The 19,573-nt window shown below is 40.5% G+C and overlaps 1 protein-coding gene across 8 annotated transcripts in view; it reads right to left on the bottom strand.

Annotated features, from left to right (window-relative positions):
• Positions 1-19,573, bottom strand: part of LOC119493153 (ultraviolet-B receptor UVR8-like) — a 321,000-nt gene that overhangs the window by 191,685 nt on the left and 109,742 nt on the right. For all 8 annotated transcript variants that reach the window (XM_037778276.1, XM_037778274.1, XM_037778278.1 and 5 more), the window contains 2 exons: positions 9,008-9,132; positions 7,207-7,350 (listed from right to left, as the gene is read on the bottom strand). In XM_037778276.1, coding sequence (XP_037634204.1) covers positions 7,207-7,350; positions 9,008-9,132 — 269 coding nt within the window. The remainder of the gene's footprint in view (positions 1-7,206; positions 7,351-9,007; positions 9,133-19,573) is intronic.

Raw genomic sequence — 19,573 nt, 5'->3', positions numbered from 1 at the left:
TTGGTGCAAGCAGAAGACAAACATTCCCGTTCTTAATGACATCTCCAGGGAGGAAGTTCATTACACAAGGTTGTTACGCAACAAAACCCTGTCACTTCGAGAGGTCAGAGGAGGTTCACACTGTTAACATTAGCGAAAAAACCCAATGGCAACTAGGTTAGTGACACTTCCTGCATGAAATAACAACTTTAAAAGAACTGGGATACAAGTAACATCAGGTTTTCCAAGTAGACATGATAAGAGTTCACTATAGTGGCCTACTTTGTGTCAGGCTGCAACGCAGCATCATGACAGCACATTAAGACTTCATATAGGTTCAAGCAGAAAAGGTATATCAGCATGTCATCACTCAAGCCAATTATTCAAAACGAATAATTCATTAATGTCTTACTGACTGGTTCAATACACAAGGATGATTCACCATATTCGCCTATTTTGAGTTTAAAGCAGTGGGCTACTTCCGGTTCTGAAAAGTGAAGCCAATGCAATAAACTTGTATTATTTCTAAAAGCCAGCAGGGGGCGACTCCTCTGGTTGCAAAAAGAAGTCTGATTGTATAAAAGAAAATAGTCTATGAGAAAATGACTCTACTTCTCACTTGATTTATTACCTCAGTAAACATTGTAAACATGAGTTTATGGTCTCTATCGTTAGTGTCAAATCTTCTTCAATACAGAATGATGTTCATTTAGTAAATTATGGTCCCATTTAGAGTCAGATAGACCATAAAGCAGGGTATGCTTTAGGGCTTGGCTACCTTGTAATTGACAAGTCGTTACCACAGTGTTTTCCGGTCTGGGAGTTGTCCGTGTTTTTGTCTTAAAACTTTAACCCTTTCACACTGTTTTCGGTTCATGAAAGTTGATTATAACTTTTTTGGTAGCCTAAAAATGTCTTCATCATCAGTTGTGCTTAGCTCCAGCCTCTCGTGTCACTTCTGGTTGAAAAAGAACGGGATGGCGAGAGCCAAAAACCAAGATGGAGATGGCCAAAATGCGTGGTAATCCAAGCAGTTTCAATTTTAGGGGTCAAAGCAATTATTGCTATAATGTTTTATTTTGAAAAACAAAAGAAGACATTTTGTACTTTTTTCTGTTCTTTTTTGTCTGTTTATTCATACTATAAATTCACAGGTATTTCTTCCATTTGTTGTAAACAATACAACAAATTAGATCACTTCCTCATTCCCACTATGCTAGAATAAGTTATGATATAAAAAAAAGCTATGAAACAAACATTATAACAGCAAAAGTAAAACGTTTCAACTGGCTTTATAATAAATCATTATTGTGTGATATCAATTACCAACAGGGAGCAGTAAAAATAAATTATTTTTCTATACAAACTTTAAAGAGCATTTGATCTGAAAAACTTTTCAAAGTTTCCAAAAAAGTGATTCCACTAGCAATTAATAAAATAACCTGAGGTATAATATAGTTTCATATATTTCAGGTGGTTGTGTTTTGTATTTGTTAATGTGTATAATTATGTACACTGGATATGAAAATAATTATGTGTTTGTGCGTGCAACTGGATTGCATGGAGAACACAGTGGATGTCAAAAACGGAGTTGGTTGGAAAGAAAAAATGAGCAAAAAATTCTAATGAGGCTTGTCGAAGCATCTCACACAGTAACGGGCATGTGTACTCTATGGATGTATTACTGATGGAAGGTGTGTGTGTGTGTGTGTGTGTGTGTGTGTGTGTGTACTGTATCTGTGTGTGCGTGTGTCTCTGGGAAAACACTGTAGCTGTAGTTGCACACTGCTCTGTGCACTGATTGATGGTTGCTGTCCATGCAGGCCTACATTTTTGAGTGGATTGGAGTCATAGCACATGAGCAAACAAGATGGAAGACTGGTGGAACTCTCCACTACAAAGAATAGCAAGACTGTCTGCACCGCGTACACACACACACTGCAGAGAAACACAAACTCTCACACACACACACACCACACCCACAGATCCACTTCCCCACCTCCAGTGCTTGAAGATCTACCTGCCAGCTGCTGCCAGTCGCAGGGAAAGATGGGCTTTGTTGGTTTTGTGAAGCCCACCGACAAGACCCCCCTGGAGACTGCAGGTCTCCAGCAGCACAAGCCTCAGCCTTATCCACTCCGCCGCACAGGCAATCTGTTTTCTATATTGCCAGCCTGTATCACTGTACTATGCACTATAGAACAGCAATTGAGCAGGAAATTAAGTTAGGGGATCGGTATTTGGCGGAGGAGAACGAGCTGGTGTGGTCTTCCCTCTCCACATACAAGGATCATTAAATATCACACGAGTTTCTTGATAAATTCCCTCTTCTCCTCCTCTCTCTGCTGTTCCCATCAACTCGCTCCCCTCTTCATCCGCTCTTTTCTGTCTCTTTTCTTTCTTCCTCAATTTCCCTCTCATCATCTGCCCGTTTCTGTCTCGTCTTGCTGTATTTGTAGAGTGTATGAAACAAAACATCCTAATGGATGTTTGAACAGCTTGAGACGTGTCGGCCTGGGAACTACCTCCCTGTGACAGGGAGCTCTGGCAGGGAATTGAGACCTTTACGAGGGGAAAATAGGGGACATATTTCTTTCTTTTCTTCTTTGTTTATTTCTTTTCCTCTCTCTCTGTAGCCCCCCCCCCCGCCTCCCTTCTCTGTCTATTTTCTCTCATTATTTCTCTGTACATACAAACAGAGGACAGAGTCTAAGCTTTTTTTGGATTAGCAGATGTGGAGGATCCATTTTTTTTGCCCTGTTGTCTTTCCTCCTCTTCTTTCCCTCTGTCCTCTTCTGCCTTTCTCCTCTCCTCTACCTCTTAACTGTTTTCAGTGAGTGAATGTGTGTGAAAGTGTAAGAAGTTAGTAAGTAAGAGAAGGAAAAGGAGAGAGAGAACGAGCTAGGTCAGGAGGTCACTATTCAAAACCCAAATACTTAACTTTCATTGGAGCAGTTATAGTGAGACGGATGAACACCAGCGGGTGCACGTACACACACACACACACACACATAACCACACACACCAGTTCTTTTTTTTAGTCTTGTGTGAATTCTCAGTTTTATTTTCTGGCACAAAAAAATGACTTTTTGTTTCTTTTATTAACTTCTTAATCATAAAGCTCATTATCAAACTAATAATTAACTTATATTTCAAATTACTTTTAGGTTAATTTTGGGTATTCAAATGCCCCAGATCTCAACGTATTAATGAAATGTATATTCATAGAAGATTCCATTGCTTCCTCTTCAAACTTTGCACGCTTGAGTGGACTCGAGTGGACTCGAGTGGACCGCAGCACATTTTGTGCTGGATACATTAATACGATTTCAAAAAGTTGAGATGTTAATGTTTAAATATTTATTTTAAATTACATTAAAAAAATCTATATTTGAGTTTCTTAATATTTAATGAGGCTTACAATTAAAAACTAGGGCTGTCAATCCATTCAAATATTTGATCACGATTAATCGCAAATTTTTTATCTGTTCAAAATGTAACTTAAAGGGAGATTTGTTAAGTATTTAATACTCTTATCTACATGGGAGTGGGCAAATAAACTTGCTTTATGCAAATGTATGTATATATTTATTTATAACACAAAACAATGACAAATATTGTCCAGAAACCCTCACAGGTACTGCATTTACCATAAAGAAAATATGCTCAAATCATGACATGGCAAACTCAAGCCCAACAGGCAACAACAACTTGACTATGACTTGCCCAAAAACTGCATGTGATTATCATAAAGTGGGCATGTCTGTAAAGGGGAGACTCGTGGGTACCCACAGAACCCATTTACATTCACATATCTTGAGGTCAGAGGTCAAGGGTCTCCTTTGAAAATGGCCATGACCGTTTTCCTCTTTTTTGGAGCATTATTTAGCCTCTTTCACGATAAGCTAGTACGACATGGTTGGTACCAATGGATTCCTTAGGTGTTTTAGTTTCATATGATGCCAGTATCTCCTTTCTAGCTTTAAAACTGAGCCTGCTACAACCTAAAAACCACAAGTTGCATTAATGCGTTAAAGAATTTAGTGGCTTTAAAACGGATTTGGGTTAATGCGTTATCGCGTTAACTTTGACAGCCCTACTAAAAACGTTTGTCTTCATGTAAAGATGTGGCTCATATGGAAACAGTTATCCCCTATCAGTGACTGACATTTTGAGTTTCATGCTCAGAACAATGTTTTTGCTCGAACCTATCCATCCAGAAAGACAAGCAGCAGACACAGAAACACACACTGGCGAGGACAAAGAGCTCTCACTGCTACAATCTCAGGTCAATCTGTAGTGTTGACAGCTAAATTAACAAGTGCTACAAGCACCATCACATTTGGCTCCTGATTGTGTAACAATGGATAGATAGACCAATACACCGTCAGACAGATAATCATACACAAATCAATATCTATAAATAAGCGAATTAAAAGAAAAATATATATTGCTCTGGAGGTTAATTTCTGACCACTGTTGGACACATGGAACACACACACACACACACACACACACACACACATACACACACACAGCACTCAGTGCAGTGGTCAGGTTAGTGGGAGGCAGTCGGAGAGATAAGGCGCCAAACAGGTCTAAATCCCTCCTGAAGCGGTCTTGATGGACAGACAGGCCACCATTAACAATGCGGTGGCTTGTGAGAGCAGCAGCTGATGGAAAGATACCCTGGCATTTGCTGTGTTAAGAAGTGGCCCTTAAAGATTTCACACTTCCAATTTCTTTGAATTATCTGCCATCTCCAGGCTGTCACTCAGCCTGACAATCTCAGATTCTTGCTCAGCGAGGCACCGGGCTGGTTATTGACAAAGCAATCCGCCGTGATACAGCAAAGCCTGATAAAACATTAGTCAAACAACACGACGTACAACTCTGGACTCAACCCTCGCACATGGGTGAATGCTCACGCCTTTTACATTTCTATTAATGTCTAATAAAACACACTGTGATTCACACAATATATTGAGTGGTTTTAGTACAGTATAGCGGTGCTCTCAAACATTACATTGGGCTCACGCGTGTCTTTGTGCAACACCACACATCAATGATTAGGTGTGACGTGAAACTTTGTGACAACGCAGCAGAGAATCTCTGCCGTGTATCACCATTTGCTAGATCGCAGCGTACGGAGCAGAATAGATTTGTTAAGGTCCACCTAAGGCAGTGATGACAGCCGATGCCGGCATGACACTGAACAGACTGCTTATCAGATCTTTAATGGTTTGATTCGCTTGCTGCTCCAGACAGGCCATGATAGAAATATCACAACATCCCCATTACCCTCAGCATTCAGAACATAGTGCACAGCCTGTGCTTTCTATGAATTATTGAAAGCAGACAGATTACGCTGCGAGGCTGGAAGTCCAGAGGCATGCTACAGATGCTGCTGAGCAAAACGGTAACATCAGAAGTGTGTTTTTGTTCTTTTTTTTTTTCTTTAAAGAGAGGAGGTTTTTTTTTGCAGGTCTGCATCAGATTAGAAAAGGGTCGTTTGGATAGGCGTATGTGGAAAAAGGAAATAGTAGGTGGGGTTTGGACATGTGTGAGTGTGTGTTTGTTGCAAAGGATGATGAGGGTGAAGGGCATGGTGTCAGGGCTTGTCTGACATGTGGCCTGGTGGGTTGGCTGGATGGTTGGTTTGCTGTCTAGATGGCTGGTTGGGTGCAGCCCAAGCTCAAGCCTGGCAACTCTCTCTCTATCTCTCTTTCTCTCTCTCTCTCCCTGGAGTGACGGGCTGAGACATTAAGACAGGCGTTTTAATTAACTGTGCCACTCTTCCACCTGCTGCCCTCAATATGCTCCGGCCCAGGCAAGCTGTCTCTCATACCACTGACTCTCTTGCTCTCCTTTTGCTCTATCTTTCCCATCATTTTTCTACACTTTTTTTCCCCCCGTTCTTTCTCTCCTTTTCTTTCCAATTTTCAAATCTCGCCCTCCATCACTCCGACTTGCTCTCCCTAACCTCTCTTTTCTCTCCCTTGTGCAGCCCTACGAGCAGTTTGACCCTAATAAATGAAAACTCATACCAATAGATAAGGCGATTCCATCAGGCTCATGTGACAGAATTAGCCAATTTCTTTTTTTGAACTTGCAGAGAATTAATTTCTACATGTGTCCTGTTCTACTGACCCTCTAACTACAACCCCCCCGCCCATCCCACACACATACACACCCACATACAGGGCACACACACTCTCTCACGCTCTTCAAATCTATCTGGTAATTCAGCTCGGCCCGACACTCATCAGGCTATTCATTACAGCCTGATTGGAGATGGATATTTCTGTTCCCTCATGACAGAATGGAGCTAGGGATCAAACTGGGGACATTACAGGATTTAGAAGAGCAAACGCAACACACAGCGGCTTCGTGTGCGTGTGTCTGTACACTTGGACACGTGTGTGCGAATGCGTGCTCATAAATGTTTGTACTAATATGTGTAAATGTATGCCTGGCTGTTTAAGACTCTCATTTAGGGCTGTGACTCCCATAGTTTAATCATTTAGATCATAAATTGAGAATTAATTCAAACAGAACGGAGCAACAAATGATCCACTTTTAGCACTCTACTTAAATTGTATTACACTTTTAATGGGGTTAATAATAGACGACGTTGGCAACACAGGAAAACGACTCTACAAAGTGTTGTATTAAAAGGATTAATGTCCTCCCTTCAGAATTAAAGCCAGGTCTTGAAGATACAGCTAAAACTAACAAATGGCCGAGCTCTGGCTCCACGATGGGGCCTCAGTCGCGGCCGTACTACAGTAAGAAGACAACAACTGGGGCCAATACATCAGCCGGGCAGACAGGGAGCATTCGTCTGCCGTGTGAGGAGAAGTGACTTTGAAGTTCTCCGCGGCGAGGTGAAAGAGCAGCCGTGGCCTCAACCTCTGTGTTTATGTAGCCGCACTAGCCCTGGGAGAGCTCTTAATGAATGATGCGGATAGATGGACGCCGCAGCTAAAAGCACACACTCACACGTCTGTGTGAGGGCCAAGACACACACCAAGGATTTACGCATACTTTATGTTGAGGTCGTGGACGTGTCAGTGTGTACGGTACTGACGAGCATGTACTCTGTGTCTGCATGTGCTATGAACAGAAAAAAAAAATGCATATAACAAGCAGGCAGAAGGAAAAAAGGAAAATGCCTGTGTTACACTGTGTTACACTAATAGGTTTCAAACATAAGCAGAGTCTTACCTGTTAGAAGCAGGCTATGCCAACATCCTCCAGCAATGTCTCTCACTGGTGAGCTTGGTGGCATCACTTCCTCTGGGAAAAGGATGTTCCTCTTTATGTTCCCACATGCCCGTCCACAGCCCCACTGAAACAACCTGCCGTCACCTGCATGTCATCAATGAGGAAATTAATACAGTTTCCAATATGAGCAAAAAAAGTGTGATGAGCAGATGATTTAAAACAAATAAATAAAATAAAATAAAAAAATGAGCATATGATTTTTGCTAATTAATACATTCAGTACACTGTTTGACGTTTACAATGCGTCCTCTGCTCAAAGAAAACTCATCTGCAAATCAAATCAAGCGCTTCCTGTACTAACAGCCAGCCACCAGGGGGCGATCCAGAAGTTTTGGCCTCACTTTTGGGGAGCTGTAATGCCGCTTTGTGCGCACCCTGTAGCGGCAGCCTATGATACATTTCCTGAATGTTGCGGCTGCAGTCCAGAATAAAAGAGTAATATACCGAACTCAGGAGAAGAAGAAGAACCTCATTTTAAGTATTTGTTTTAAAGATTTGTTAATTAGCAGGACGTAGCACAAAATGAAAGTGAAAGCAGGGCTCTGTTGATTACATTTTGGGTAAAGTTTTGGTACAATATTATTTATATTTTGCTTTTAGGAGATCCACTGTGAATAAGGACTTATTCTTATTTTGATGCAAAGATTTATACATGAGCAGAATGTAGCACAATGAAAGCAGTGCTCTGTTTATTTAAATGTGAAAGTGCAATAAAAAATATTTGGCCCTAAAATCAATGAATAAGCGTGATGAATAATCTCAATATTGATCAAAGTAACTGTGATTATCATTTTTGCCATAATCGTGCAGCCCTAACACAAAGTTATCATCATGTCATATGACAATATCAACTAATAGAAGACGCTTTGGACTCTGTGCAGTTCCTAAATTAATTGCAAACTGTAGCCGGGGCCTCTAACCCCCTGCAGCTCATCTTGCATCTCTCTCCAGCACGCCTCTAGGAGCATGTTGTCCTTGTTGTGCTGCTGCTGCATGGGGCCTCTGGTGATAAATTATGGATGCAACGCAAAAGCTGTAAAATTTGTTGTATCTTCCATTATCTTCATGTTAAAGGCCACAAAAGCTCTTCAGTGAAGTCAGCCATTAAGAAATGACAGGTATTGCTATCAGGCTTCTTTATAGCCTATTACCTGCAATGACAGCAGCTGCTGCTGCACCACTGTACGGCCTATCACATTATTTGCAGCTAAAGTCAGCTACTGTGTCATTTCGCCTCATTTTCTTGACAGTGCTATCATAAATCCATTGGGCTGCAGGGGAAACTGTCGACTACCTCGATTATCTTCATAGCCTGAATGAATTCTGAAATGTATGTAACAGGCAATGACTGTTATGGATCAGGAGCCAGGGCCATATTCCCGCTAACTCTGTCTCTCTCCCTCCTTGTCTCTCTCTCAGGTGATGTGCCGATCGAGGGCTTGAGGGCTCTGATATTCGCATAAAATTGAGTAAAGTAGGTGAACTTTGAAGCACACGGTGACAGCTCATGAGAAGTGACGTCAGTTCCATTTCCTAGAGATATTGTCCGACTGATTTGTGCTGGTGCGTTTTACGGAATTAAAAAATCTAGCATACTAGGTGAAGGGTCAACGATAGAATCCACTTAGAGCATATTAAAGAAAGAGAAATAACTGGTAACATGTGGACCATTAGATATAGTGATATTTATGTCGATTGAATGCTGTGTATCATAGCAGGGCTGCACAGTGCATTACTGTACCTGTCAGTGCAAGATTGTGGTTTGCCCCACAGGTGACCTTCGACACACGGTCCACGCACTCAACAAAGCGAGGGACGACCACACGTTCATCAGAGCCGCTGCCAATTTGTCCATAATCATTCTGCCTGTAGGGAGAAGAGTATAAACACATAATTAAAAACATAATTAATTACCTGCGGGCATTATCTTCATATTGTTTTATCGCATTTTAAACTATATGCAACAGCATTTTCAAAGCATGAAAATATTGCACACCTTTCAATTTCTATAGGGTAAAATAAATAATCAAATCAATTAAACTATTGCAGTGAGCGGCTTCCACTGGGGACCGCGGCGCATATGCGTTTCCTCCCATTTCTACGAATCCTCTTTGTGACAATAACGAGACACAGCCCTATCAGAAGTGAAACACCTCACTAACTAATTAGACTCTCAGGCTGCAGTCTGACAAAATAAAAAAGAGGAAAGTGCTTGAAGGAAGACTTGCTCTCCCGCAATTTGCATCTGCCACTTTTTACTGCATCTGTTCCAAGTGCCATTCAACGTTCTCTTCCTCCTTTTGTTGGGAAGTGTTGAGCCCCAACTATTTAAGCTCACCTCCTACCTACCCGGAGCTTTGTTCCTGCTCCTCTGCAGACCAGTAATGAGCCAACCGCCACAAAACCGCTAGGAAATTAATGACTCATTACGGATGGGGCCTAGACCGCTCCACGGCGTCTCCTCCTCCCCCGCTCCACCCCACATGCCCGCATGTAATCCTCTCTCTCTCTCTCTCTCTCTCTCTCTCTCCCTCTTTCTCTCTCTTACTCTCATCCCTTCAGCCCATACAGAAAGACCCCAACACCTCCCTATCAATTAGAGCCTATTACAGGGCTCCCATGCTAGCAGGGCAAAGAAAGAAGGCCTTCACAGCTCAAGAGTGTGTGCAGCAGAGATTGGGAGAGTTGAATGAGGAGCCTTAAGGTGCTCCTTTCACACCCTTGCCCTTATCCATTATGCCAGTCTGTAGAGCCCCCTAGGAGAAACGTGCAGCCCCAAAAAGACTTGGGGATGAAAATAAGTCAAGGGAGGGATTCTTGGTCACACCTTTTTCCCTTTTTCCCTGTACTCCGGCATCAAATTATATCATAACTAGTCCTTAAGGAAAGCAACATGGTCACTGTGCTCCTCCTTTAAATGGAGTGTTAGAAAAAGATGGCGAGATCTGAATGGCATGTATTAATCACACCATCTGTGTCTGTATTCATGGAAGGACAGACCGAGGTAGATATTAACAAGATAAAGCAATGATGGACAAGCACCTACACATGAAAATTCATGTGGCTATTGATTTCTTTTAGTTTCACTCCCTTTTGAACCCTCCATTGCATTCCCCCCAGGCAATACCTACTTATTCATGGGACTGTTGGTCTTTGTGCAGAGCACAAAAATACTGTTCTACATTGCCAGCATTTTAGAATATCTTTTCTTTTTTTTTCCCTGATAGGATATGTATCAGCTTTTCATTCAAGCATGCTATGCTCATTGGCTTTTGAAGCTATGGTGCATTTCAAGGCAATCCCTCTGAGAGTGAATGGGTGAGATCACATGGGTTTGAGGTGGTTTAGAATGGCAAATCCTGCTGAAAGTGTCATTTCCAGTCAGAGACATCAATTTGGTGTGTGAAACAGGGGCCCCAGGAGAGCCCGATAGCCTGGGAGATTCCTGACAAGAGCAAAGGGCCTGGGGATCAGTTCACACTCACCTGGATAAGACTGGAATTTCACAAAGCGCTTCAAATACATGGAGCAAAGTGAGGGAGGAGGGAGGGAGGCAGAAACATGACAGACAACTTAGAAAAAAAAGTGCAGAGAATGTAAAAACAGAGGAGCTCTTTAATGTCACTTCTACGGTATATGATAGCATTTGTATAGCATACTGTAAATTACAGCTGATTTGCTCTACAGAGGTTAATAAAAAAACTAAATAATAAATAAAACTATCACGTACTACTGAAGAAAATCAGGTTAGAACCAAGACAACTGTTTGTCCTTTTTGACTTTGACACTATTGTATAAAGTAGTTGTTTGCATGTAAAAAATACACTAAACAGGAGTTGATCAATGACCTCCATCTGGGGAGGATTGTCAAACCTCATAAGTATGGTTAATAGGGAGATATTAAAACACTGACATGTACAAATTAAAAATCTAAATTATTGGCAGCACTATTTCTAGCCAAACATTTTGGTAACTGTAAAACAGTGTGCATAGGCAGCGGTATTAACTCTAATATAAAGCCTCAATTAGCTAAAGTGAGAGCAAAATGGCTGATAATTATTGTGCCAGCTCATTAGACTTGTTTTGACACTAAAACCACTTAAATCACTGCACGGGCATATACACGAGCACAGATGCAAACACACACATGCAGATGTTAAGCGTTTATTCCCGTCATAATGAGGCAGATACTGTACAGGTTGGGTTTTACTTGTTTAGATAAAAACAAACTAAACACTTCAACCTAGATTTAATAGGGTCTTACCATTATAGGAGCAATTTATAAATCTGTCTATGGATGGTGAATTTAATGAACTGATAGCTTCTACAAAAACAAATGACAAAGGGTTGCCATTCAGCATATCACAGTACACCATAGGACTAGTTAAAGACGCATGGTTATGTATGTTCTTTTTTTTACCTCCAAAGGGCAAAATGCAGCCTTCGTCGCACAAAAACATGTAGATTTGAGTCTTAAAAATGTCTCAGTATAAAAAAAAACGAATACAGAACAGGATAGCACTGTTGACGCTATTGATTTCATGAAAATATTATCTATAAAATGAACAAAAGCAAGGCCTGCTGTACCTGTTATACGTCTTGGCTAATAATGATACAGACTCCTAAGGAATAAAATCCTTGAGGCCGGCCATGAAAGTTTAAGATTCAATGCGGTAAAATACAATGTGCTGTAAAATATTAATGCGTGTGGTAAAATTATGCTGGTGGTAATATTTTAGATTGCTGCTGTCTGTAAAATGGGCATATCTGTATTTATTTACAAGCAGGGGTAGTGGATGGGGGGCTTTGTTTGAAGCCACGTTTATGAATATCGACTCGGGCTCCAAGGTAAGTGGCTATAAATCTGTGAGAGGATCTTTGTAAAGTTCCCTTGGAGGACATAACTTCAGGTCTAACCGCCTCCTTCCTTCACTTGACTTTTAAACATTTAGATGTAGCCCGGCCAACTGCGTTTAGAGCAGCTTCTAAATTATGAAGGGTTCCATTTTGAGAGTCCGAGTGTTAACCAATCGAAGTTGATAAATTGTGGCAATAGATTTCTCCCGGATAGAAACAGAGGCGTGTTTGGCCCTTGATCTAGACTGTATATGAGTTCGGGGAATACTGAAACGGATCTCTGCACAACCTGCTATATTCCAGATGTTGACTTGGATGTACTCAGCGGAAGATGCCCTTAAACCCTTGAGATCCCCTCCATACATACACCCACACTCCTTTAAATATGCTCATACTATGCTACACATTATTTTTTCTATGCATATAGCATTTAACTTTTCACCCGGCCTTCCCAAGCTGGTCTCTTTGGGTAAGATGATGTGAACTACTTGAAGCCGAGAGCATGACCTGTGCTAATGAGAGAAGCATTACTTGCTGTATGATCAAGAGATCATGTATCACATAGCTCATATCACCTTAGGCTATCGAGACCAGCTGGAAGAGTTTTATAGGTCCACATCGGATGAACCATCAACGGATGACTCATTCACACCTTCTTTTTTTTCTTCTGCGCCATATCTTAGGCATGTTTATCTATTTATTTTGGCTCATGGTTCTGGAGTTCAGATCACAGGGGTGATTGCATTAGTAATGGTGCTGCAGTTGGCTGACCTGGAGATGATGGACACAAAGGTCCGTATCCTCCAGCTATGATGATCACATACTGAGCCGGGATTAAGAGAACTGATTTCTTTCCTGGCTGAGTTCAAAGGGCTCAATCAAAGTGTTTCACTGCTGAACTCTTGCCCCCTCACTTTAAATGCATAATTAACTGACAAGTGGTAATAAGGTTGAGCCCTGCGAAAATACTGTTTTTGTTTTTTTTCTCTGCCTGGCGATGAACGCAGCAACAGTTGATGTCACCGCGCACTTATAAATGGCTGGAAAGCTGCATTGATCCAACCATCTAATTCCAAGAAAATAGCTTCCTCCTGAGCTAAATTGGAGAAAATTGACAACCTCCCATTAAAGCTCCATCTCTCTATCTCTCTCTCTCCCTCTCTTTCTTTCTTCACGTCTTCCCATTTCCATTTCTTTCTCCCCAGTGTGCCTCCTGCTTTCTCAGGGCTAATCCTCGCAGCCTCTTCGTTTATGTAGACCTCAGCTATCTCTCTCTCGCCATTCTGCCCCTGACGCTAGCTGACACTAGGTATCAGTTCACACCCTGAACACATAGAGAGAGGTGCTAAACAAGGACTTCGGGACATGTCACAGCACACTTAAAGGGATTCACGGTGATACAGAAGGAGCTCAGACAGAGCATGTTCACTAACACACATACGGCACACCGTACACAATCAATTCTGTTTTGTCTCAGCTTATATTCATTGATCATATGGTACGACTTAAAGGTCCATCAACACCTATATGGATAGAGGCAACATCTCTGAGTTAGCCTTACGTTTGGGTTTTGAATTTCAACTGTACAATCATAAGCCTCTCTCTTGCTATCGAAGAAGTAAATACTTCCTCTTCTGAGATGTTAACCTCCTTTTTTTTCCAGAGAGACCATGTGTGTTTGCAGTTATGGTGGTTATAGTGTGCTTCTGAGATCTAATGCAATTAGGCTATGTTTAGTGCTTAATCAGTCTTGATTACCTGTTGAACGCTGCAAATAGGCAGCCTCCTGGCTCTCGGAGACACGGAGGTTGAGTTGCACTAATTAAAAGTGATGCAGAAATGAGATAGAAAGAAGCTAAACAAAATGCATGATTATAAAATTGAAAAAAGAAAAGAAAAGTGTAATCTGTTCTCATATCCAAACAGAACCACCCTGTGATCTGTTTCTTTATCATGTTGTTTCAATTATTATTCTTTAATTTCTTATCTGGTGTGACGAGCAATGAGAGGCGTTTGTACAGTTTCTGTCTGTGAGATTCAAACCATGCAAAAACACCCATTTCATAGATGAGAGCTGAAGCTACCTGGACATACAGTAGTGGCTCTCTAAACATAAGGACCCATGGGTAGATGCTCAGGTAGCAATCAGACGTGCCAGTAAGAAAATGTTTTTCAGGGAAAATTTCATCTCAAGTGTTGCCCCATCTATAACTGCTTAAAAAGTGGCCCATGTCCCCGAAGTTAGTGCAATCGCAGAGTATATGTTTTTTTTTTTCCTCCTCTCATTTCCTGTTTTGTGACTGAAAATCGTGTGGAGCCCACACCACTTTAAGCCAGTATTTACAGTTACGATCTGGCTGTTGTTTTCCAAGGAGCCGAGCTGTGCTTTGCCTTTTTTTTTTTTTATTCATTTAGCTGTAAGGCAGAGTGTGATAAGACAGAACGAAGACTTCCCTCATAACGAGGCACATGCCAAGTCTGACATAATCCAATCTGGTCCATTTTCATCAGCTTTTGTCTCGTGTTTTTTGCTTCTCTTTTGGACTTTCCTTTGGTTCCAACGATGGCTCAAAAACCTGAAATGACACAATTCGGTCGCACTTGTATGGCGGTGAGGCTGCAATCCAAACGGCTTTTCTGCAGAGAAATCCTTGAAGACCCACACACATTTAAATCTGGCCCTGGGGGCAACAGGCTCTAAACCACCGAGATAAAAAAACATCCAGGCCAAAAGCAGAAATATATATTTTAAGGGAGGGCTTACCATGGCAACAAAAAGGCATGTCAAACTTGTGGAAAGGAGGCATTCTGACTGAGGAGTAAACACAGACCAGTGTGCCCGTAGGAAAAGCCTAGGAAAAGCTCTCCGCATATTAAAGGGCCCAGCCTCACACATGTATACAGCAGAAAGAGAGACAATGGCGGTAATAACAGGCGAGGCGTCAGGGTGCGGAAAAGACGGTTAAACGGTCATTTGTGAGAAGAAACGCAACAGGGCCTAATAGAAGCTGTGCCACAGGCAGGATCTTGCAGAAAGAGACAAGCAATGTCCTCCTAAGTGTGTTATTGGGCCTTAACAAGAAACATTTCCTCCGGTCCACTGGTCTGCAGTGAGTCAAAACATTAACCATTTACTAAGGAAGTTTATTTGCTATATCAACACCTGGTTCAGCAGAGACTCCAGCTGTTTCTGTGTAACGTCAGGTAACAGATACACCAAAATATTTAGCTGAATATGAGCAGGAAGTGAGAATTGGTAACAGCAACTTTAAGGAATAAACGGAGGCAAAAGTGACCACAAATAGGCACCACAAATTAACGAAAGGGAGGAGAAACCCGGCACCCCGCCGCTCTGTGCCGTGCTGTGTCACCTTCATGGCGAGCCGACAATACGCCATGAGGATATTTTCAATCCTCAATAATATCTGACGACAGCAAAACAAATTCAACAGAGATGTGAAGGAAAGGGGAAAAAAAAGAAAGAGCGTGATTCTCACAAATAAAAACCTCGCTATATTCCCTTTTTCTATTCACACTCGTGCCATGAATGCTTACATTCCCGGCGTAAACACAATCAGCGCCGTGCGAGAATGATGAAAAGCCGTTACTCTTATTATAGGAGAAAATAACAAGCTCTCATGAAGGGATTGATTGTTTTCAAATCGTAGATCTTTGTAAGAGGAGTGTAAAGTAGAGCTAAGTCTCCATTATAGGACGCTGCTGCTACATTGCTTTTGATTTTCTGTCAACATCCCTCTTACCAACCAGGCACTGTATTTACTAAATGCATCGGGGCCAAGAAATGGATTGAATATATTGTTCGTCTTCTGCAATCCAAATTGTGTCAACCAGTTGGAGGTATTGCAGGTCTTTTATTCTGTGTGTGTCTCACTCTGCCAATGTTTATAGATACTGTAGGACTCTCCTGAATAGTTGACTGCACAATATGGGTGTAGTTACTGTAACAAAACCGAACATAAATTAACCGCGAACCATGCGAGCAGGCAACTCCTGCAAAGCTCTTTTTTCCTCTGATGCGAGGATTATGCACAGAAAAAAGGAGTCCCGAACCAAACTGTTCCACAAAACATGTCCCTACACAAATCAATGCCTGTTTAATAAACATGTTGTTGTCTTTATTCCTGTTTGTAAGTCTCATGTTTTACTGGTTTGACACCCAAACTGTGTTTTATGATGGTAATGATGATTGAAACGTTTCCAACAAATTCAGTGCATAAAACGTGACTTTGAAAAGTAGACGGGCGTCGTGTATCATATTAATGTTTATAATTAAAATTAAGGTGGTAGTATATTTTTAATGCCTTGTTCCGTGTTTTCTTGCTATCATACCGTTTATTTACAGGAATATAATAATTCAATATACAAACACAAGGCTAACATTACAATCCTACAGCAAAAGAGGTCTATGTTAAAGTGGTGAGGATAAAAACAACAGGGTTACTGCCGACTGTTTATCTCTTAAACTTCCACTACACACTTCAAAAACCTAAGACATAGAGTACATACACTCAGCTGTATGTAAGCACATACACAATACCACATAAAAGCACAGAACTTGCATCCTTCTCTGGTCGTGGTATATTTATATATCTATCGGTGGTCGCTAAGTTGCCCTATCCTACTGTCTATTATAAGTCAGTCATTTGCACCCTTCCCCTCTCCCTCAGAGTCATGGCCCCTCTGTCCCTTCTAAGTACCCCAATAAATTCAAATGTAATGCTCCTAAATGAGATCACTTACATGTGCCATTTCTCTTCAACCATATTTATCATCTAACACTTTGGCCTTCATTAACAAATGGCACTCAAGGGTGTGGTGGCGGTGGGTGATTCCTCATCCCTGCCACGGCAGAGAGAGAGAGAGAGAGAGAGGGCTATCACCAAATGACACAAATTGAACTAGGTGGGGGTTAACACTTCACTTTGTGACGCGAGTTCTCGGTACAAAGTCGCTGTAAAGTGTTTCATGAGGTCAACTACATTACTGGACAACAGATCAGGATGGATACTGTAAGCAACATTTAAAAAAAAAAGAAGACAAAGCCGCGTTTTTCGGTGCTATTTAATGTCTTGACATTCAAATTATTTTGTTTGCATATCTTAAATATAACGTGTAAACACTGTTGCGGCCACCCAGGATGCCAAGGATACAAAGATGACTCACTCTGTTCAACAAAACAGTTCAGAATCATAATTTCAACCTGGAGCAATACACACACACATACACACTCCCTCCTTCACAACGCTATCAAACGCTAAATGTAAAAATCCAGAGGCCACCCACTGTCCAATGAGCATCAGCCAACTAGTTTGGCATTTAAATCGCCGGATATAATTGGCTGTGGTCTCCAGCATTGTGTGAGGCAGTGGGGTGCATTTGCATGGGACTACTCCTGTAATATTACACACCGTTCATCACTTAAGGTTAAGCCTACCTATTGTTAAATTTATAGTCCAACTATTCTTCCTGCTCTGGCACTCTCTCCTCATCTGCATTGGCAAAGAAAACGCTCAGTTTAGCTATTAATTATCACGACAATGGAAAGATGCACAAAGCAAGGGTAACCCCTTTTTTATTTCCTTTAATAAACATTTTAAAACAGCTTCATTATAATAATGTATTTTGATTAACGATGTTTACCACAGTGCTGGTAGTGAAAATTGCTTTCCCATAAATTAAACCAATAAAAGTTAGTTGATGAATTATTGCCTAAATGTAAAACGTTACAGTCTAATTCATTCACAGCAGCTCCACTCTGTACAGTATCTACACCATCTACATATTCATAGAATAATAAACATAATTAATTAATTTGATTTAACAACAACTATACTGAAAATATATTTTTTTGTTTTCTTTCATTTTCAAATGTTCATCGTTTCAATTACAAATAATACAAATATAGAATATTAAAATTCAGTGTTTCTGTGACTCTACAATATCACATTATGCAGTTATTGATTTCAGAAAATCTTGAGGAAAGTTTTAATGATATGCGTTATGTGCAGATGCAGCACAAGTTTTAAAGACAATTCAATGGAGCAACTTGAAGTATTACAAAAGTGAATGTCAGGAGTCCAGTTTCAGTTAATTTACAGTATGCATGTATCTAATTATCTAATATAATATCTAATACACACATGTATATGGTATATATGCATGCGTGTTAATATGATGTATAAAACATAGTTAATTAATTCATAATTAATTCAACTTTTTTTGAATTGTTCTTTTTTTAGTTTTGCATTACTCTTTAAAAAGCAACAGCTTCTAACTGTATGGTGTAATAATCTAATAATTAACTTTTAGTCACCTCTCGCATTAAAATAGATTTAAATCAGATTTGCATTTAAATATTAAGCATATACTGTAACAGAAAGAAAACAAAGTAACTTGTACAGTAACTTCATGGAACAAAATAGCGCACTGAGTTGTTAGATATGTGCCTTTTTTCAAAAGCAGATATTGGTTGATTATAACAAACTACTTTCTCTGAATGATATAATGAATGAATAAATCATACACACACATTTTAGTGCGTGTAAAAGAAAATACGGATATATTGACATAAAACATGTCAGGTCAAATTAAACAGACGTGATGCAATTTCACATGCGGAAATCAATTTTTACTCCTGACTCTAGCTTATGTTTTTTTTTTTTATTATTTATTTGAATTATATTAAAAGAGCATAAATACATTTTTATCATAGCCACTTCTTAGTTCTTCTCTGATAACTACTTGTTCATGCTGATTTCAAACAATGCTTTGCGAGTCTCTTGTATTTAATAGAGCAAAAGGCTGTGTACCCTCAAGGTAAATTTACTATCTCAAAAAAAAAAAAAAAAAAAAAGCAAGAAAAAGGGGGGAAGCTTTGTGGGGCAAGTCTAACATTTTAACATCTCTGTGTTTCATCTAAATCACTGACAACAAAATAGCCTCAAGCGTGATTCTCTCTCTCTCCCTCAAAGTTAACTATGACATCTGGCATGGGCTCTGAACACCATGACAACAGACACCAGACTACAGACACCACGGCAGCGTACAACTGTAGTGCAAGAAAGGAGACAGTGAGGAAGAGAGGGGGGGAAGATACACAGCTTGTTAATGGGGGAGAATGCAATGTAAAGAGATCAGTAATTACCATTATTTAAACAACTCCCAATAACAAGTGGATTATGTAGAGCCTAGCTATTGTGAAGACGAGCGTCGCTCTAATGTTTCTGATGCAAATCCTTTTTTTTTTTTTTTTTGAGTTTCAAAATCTAAGAAGAACCATTGTCTTGACAAGGAACATATGCCGGTGATGGTACAGTAAAATACATAATTTGTGCTAAGCTAATAAGTGAGGACACACACTTGTTATACGGTGAATATTTGTATGCATTATTCATTTAAGCATAAAGGATCCAGAGGAGATGGTACATGA

The sequence above is a fragment of the Sebastes umbrosus genome, chromosome 8, assembly GCF_015220745.1.
Source record: "Sebastes umbrosus isolate fSebUmb1 chromosome 8, fSebUmb1.pri, whole genome shotgun sequence".
Taxonomy (NCBI): domain Eukaryota; kingdom Metazoa; phylum Chordata; class Actinopteri; order Perciformes; family Sebastidae; genus Sebastes; species Sebastes umbrosus.
The sequence above is the reverse complement of the archived record's forward strand: the minus strand, read 5'-3'. Positions and strand labels throughout refer to the sequence as shown.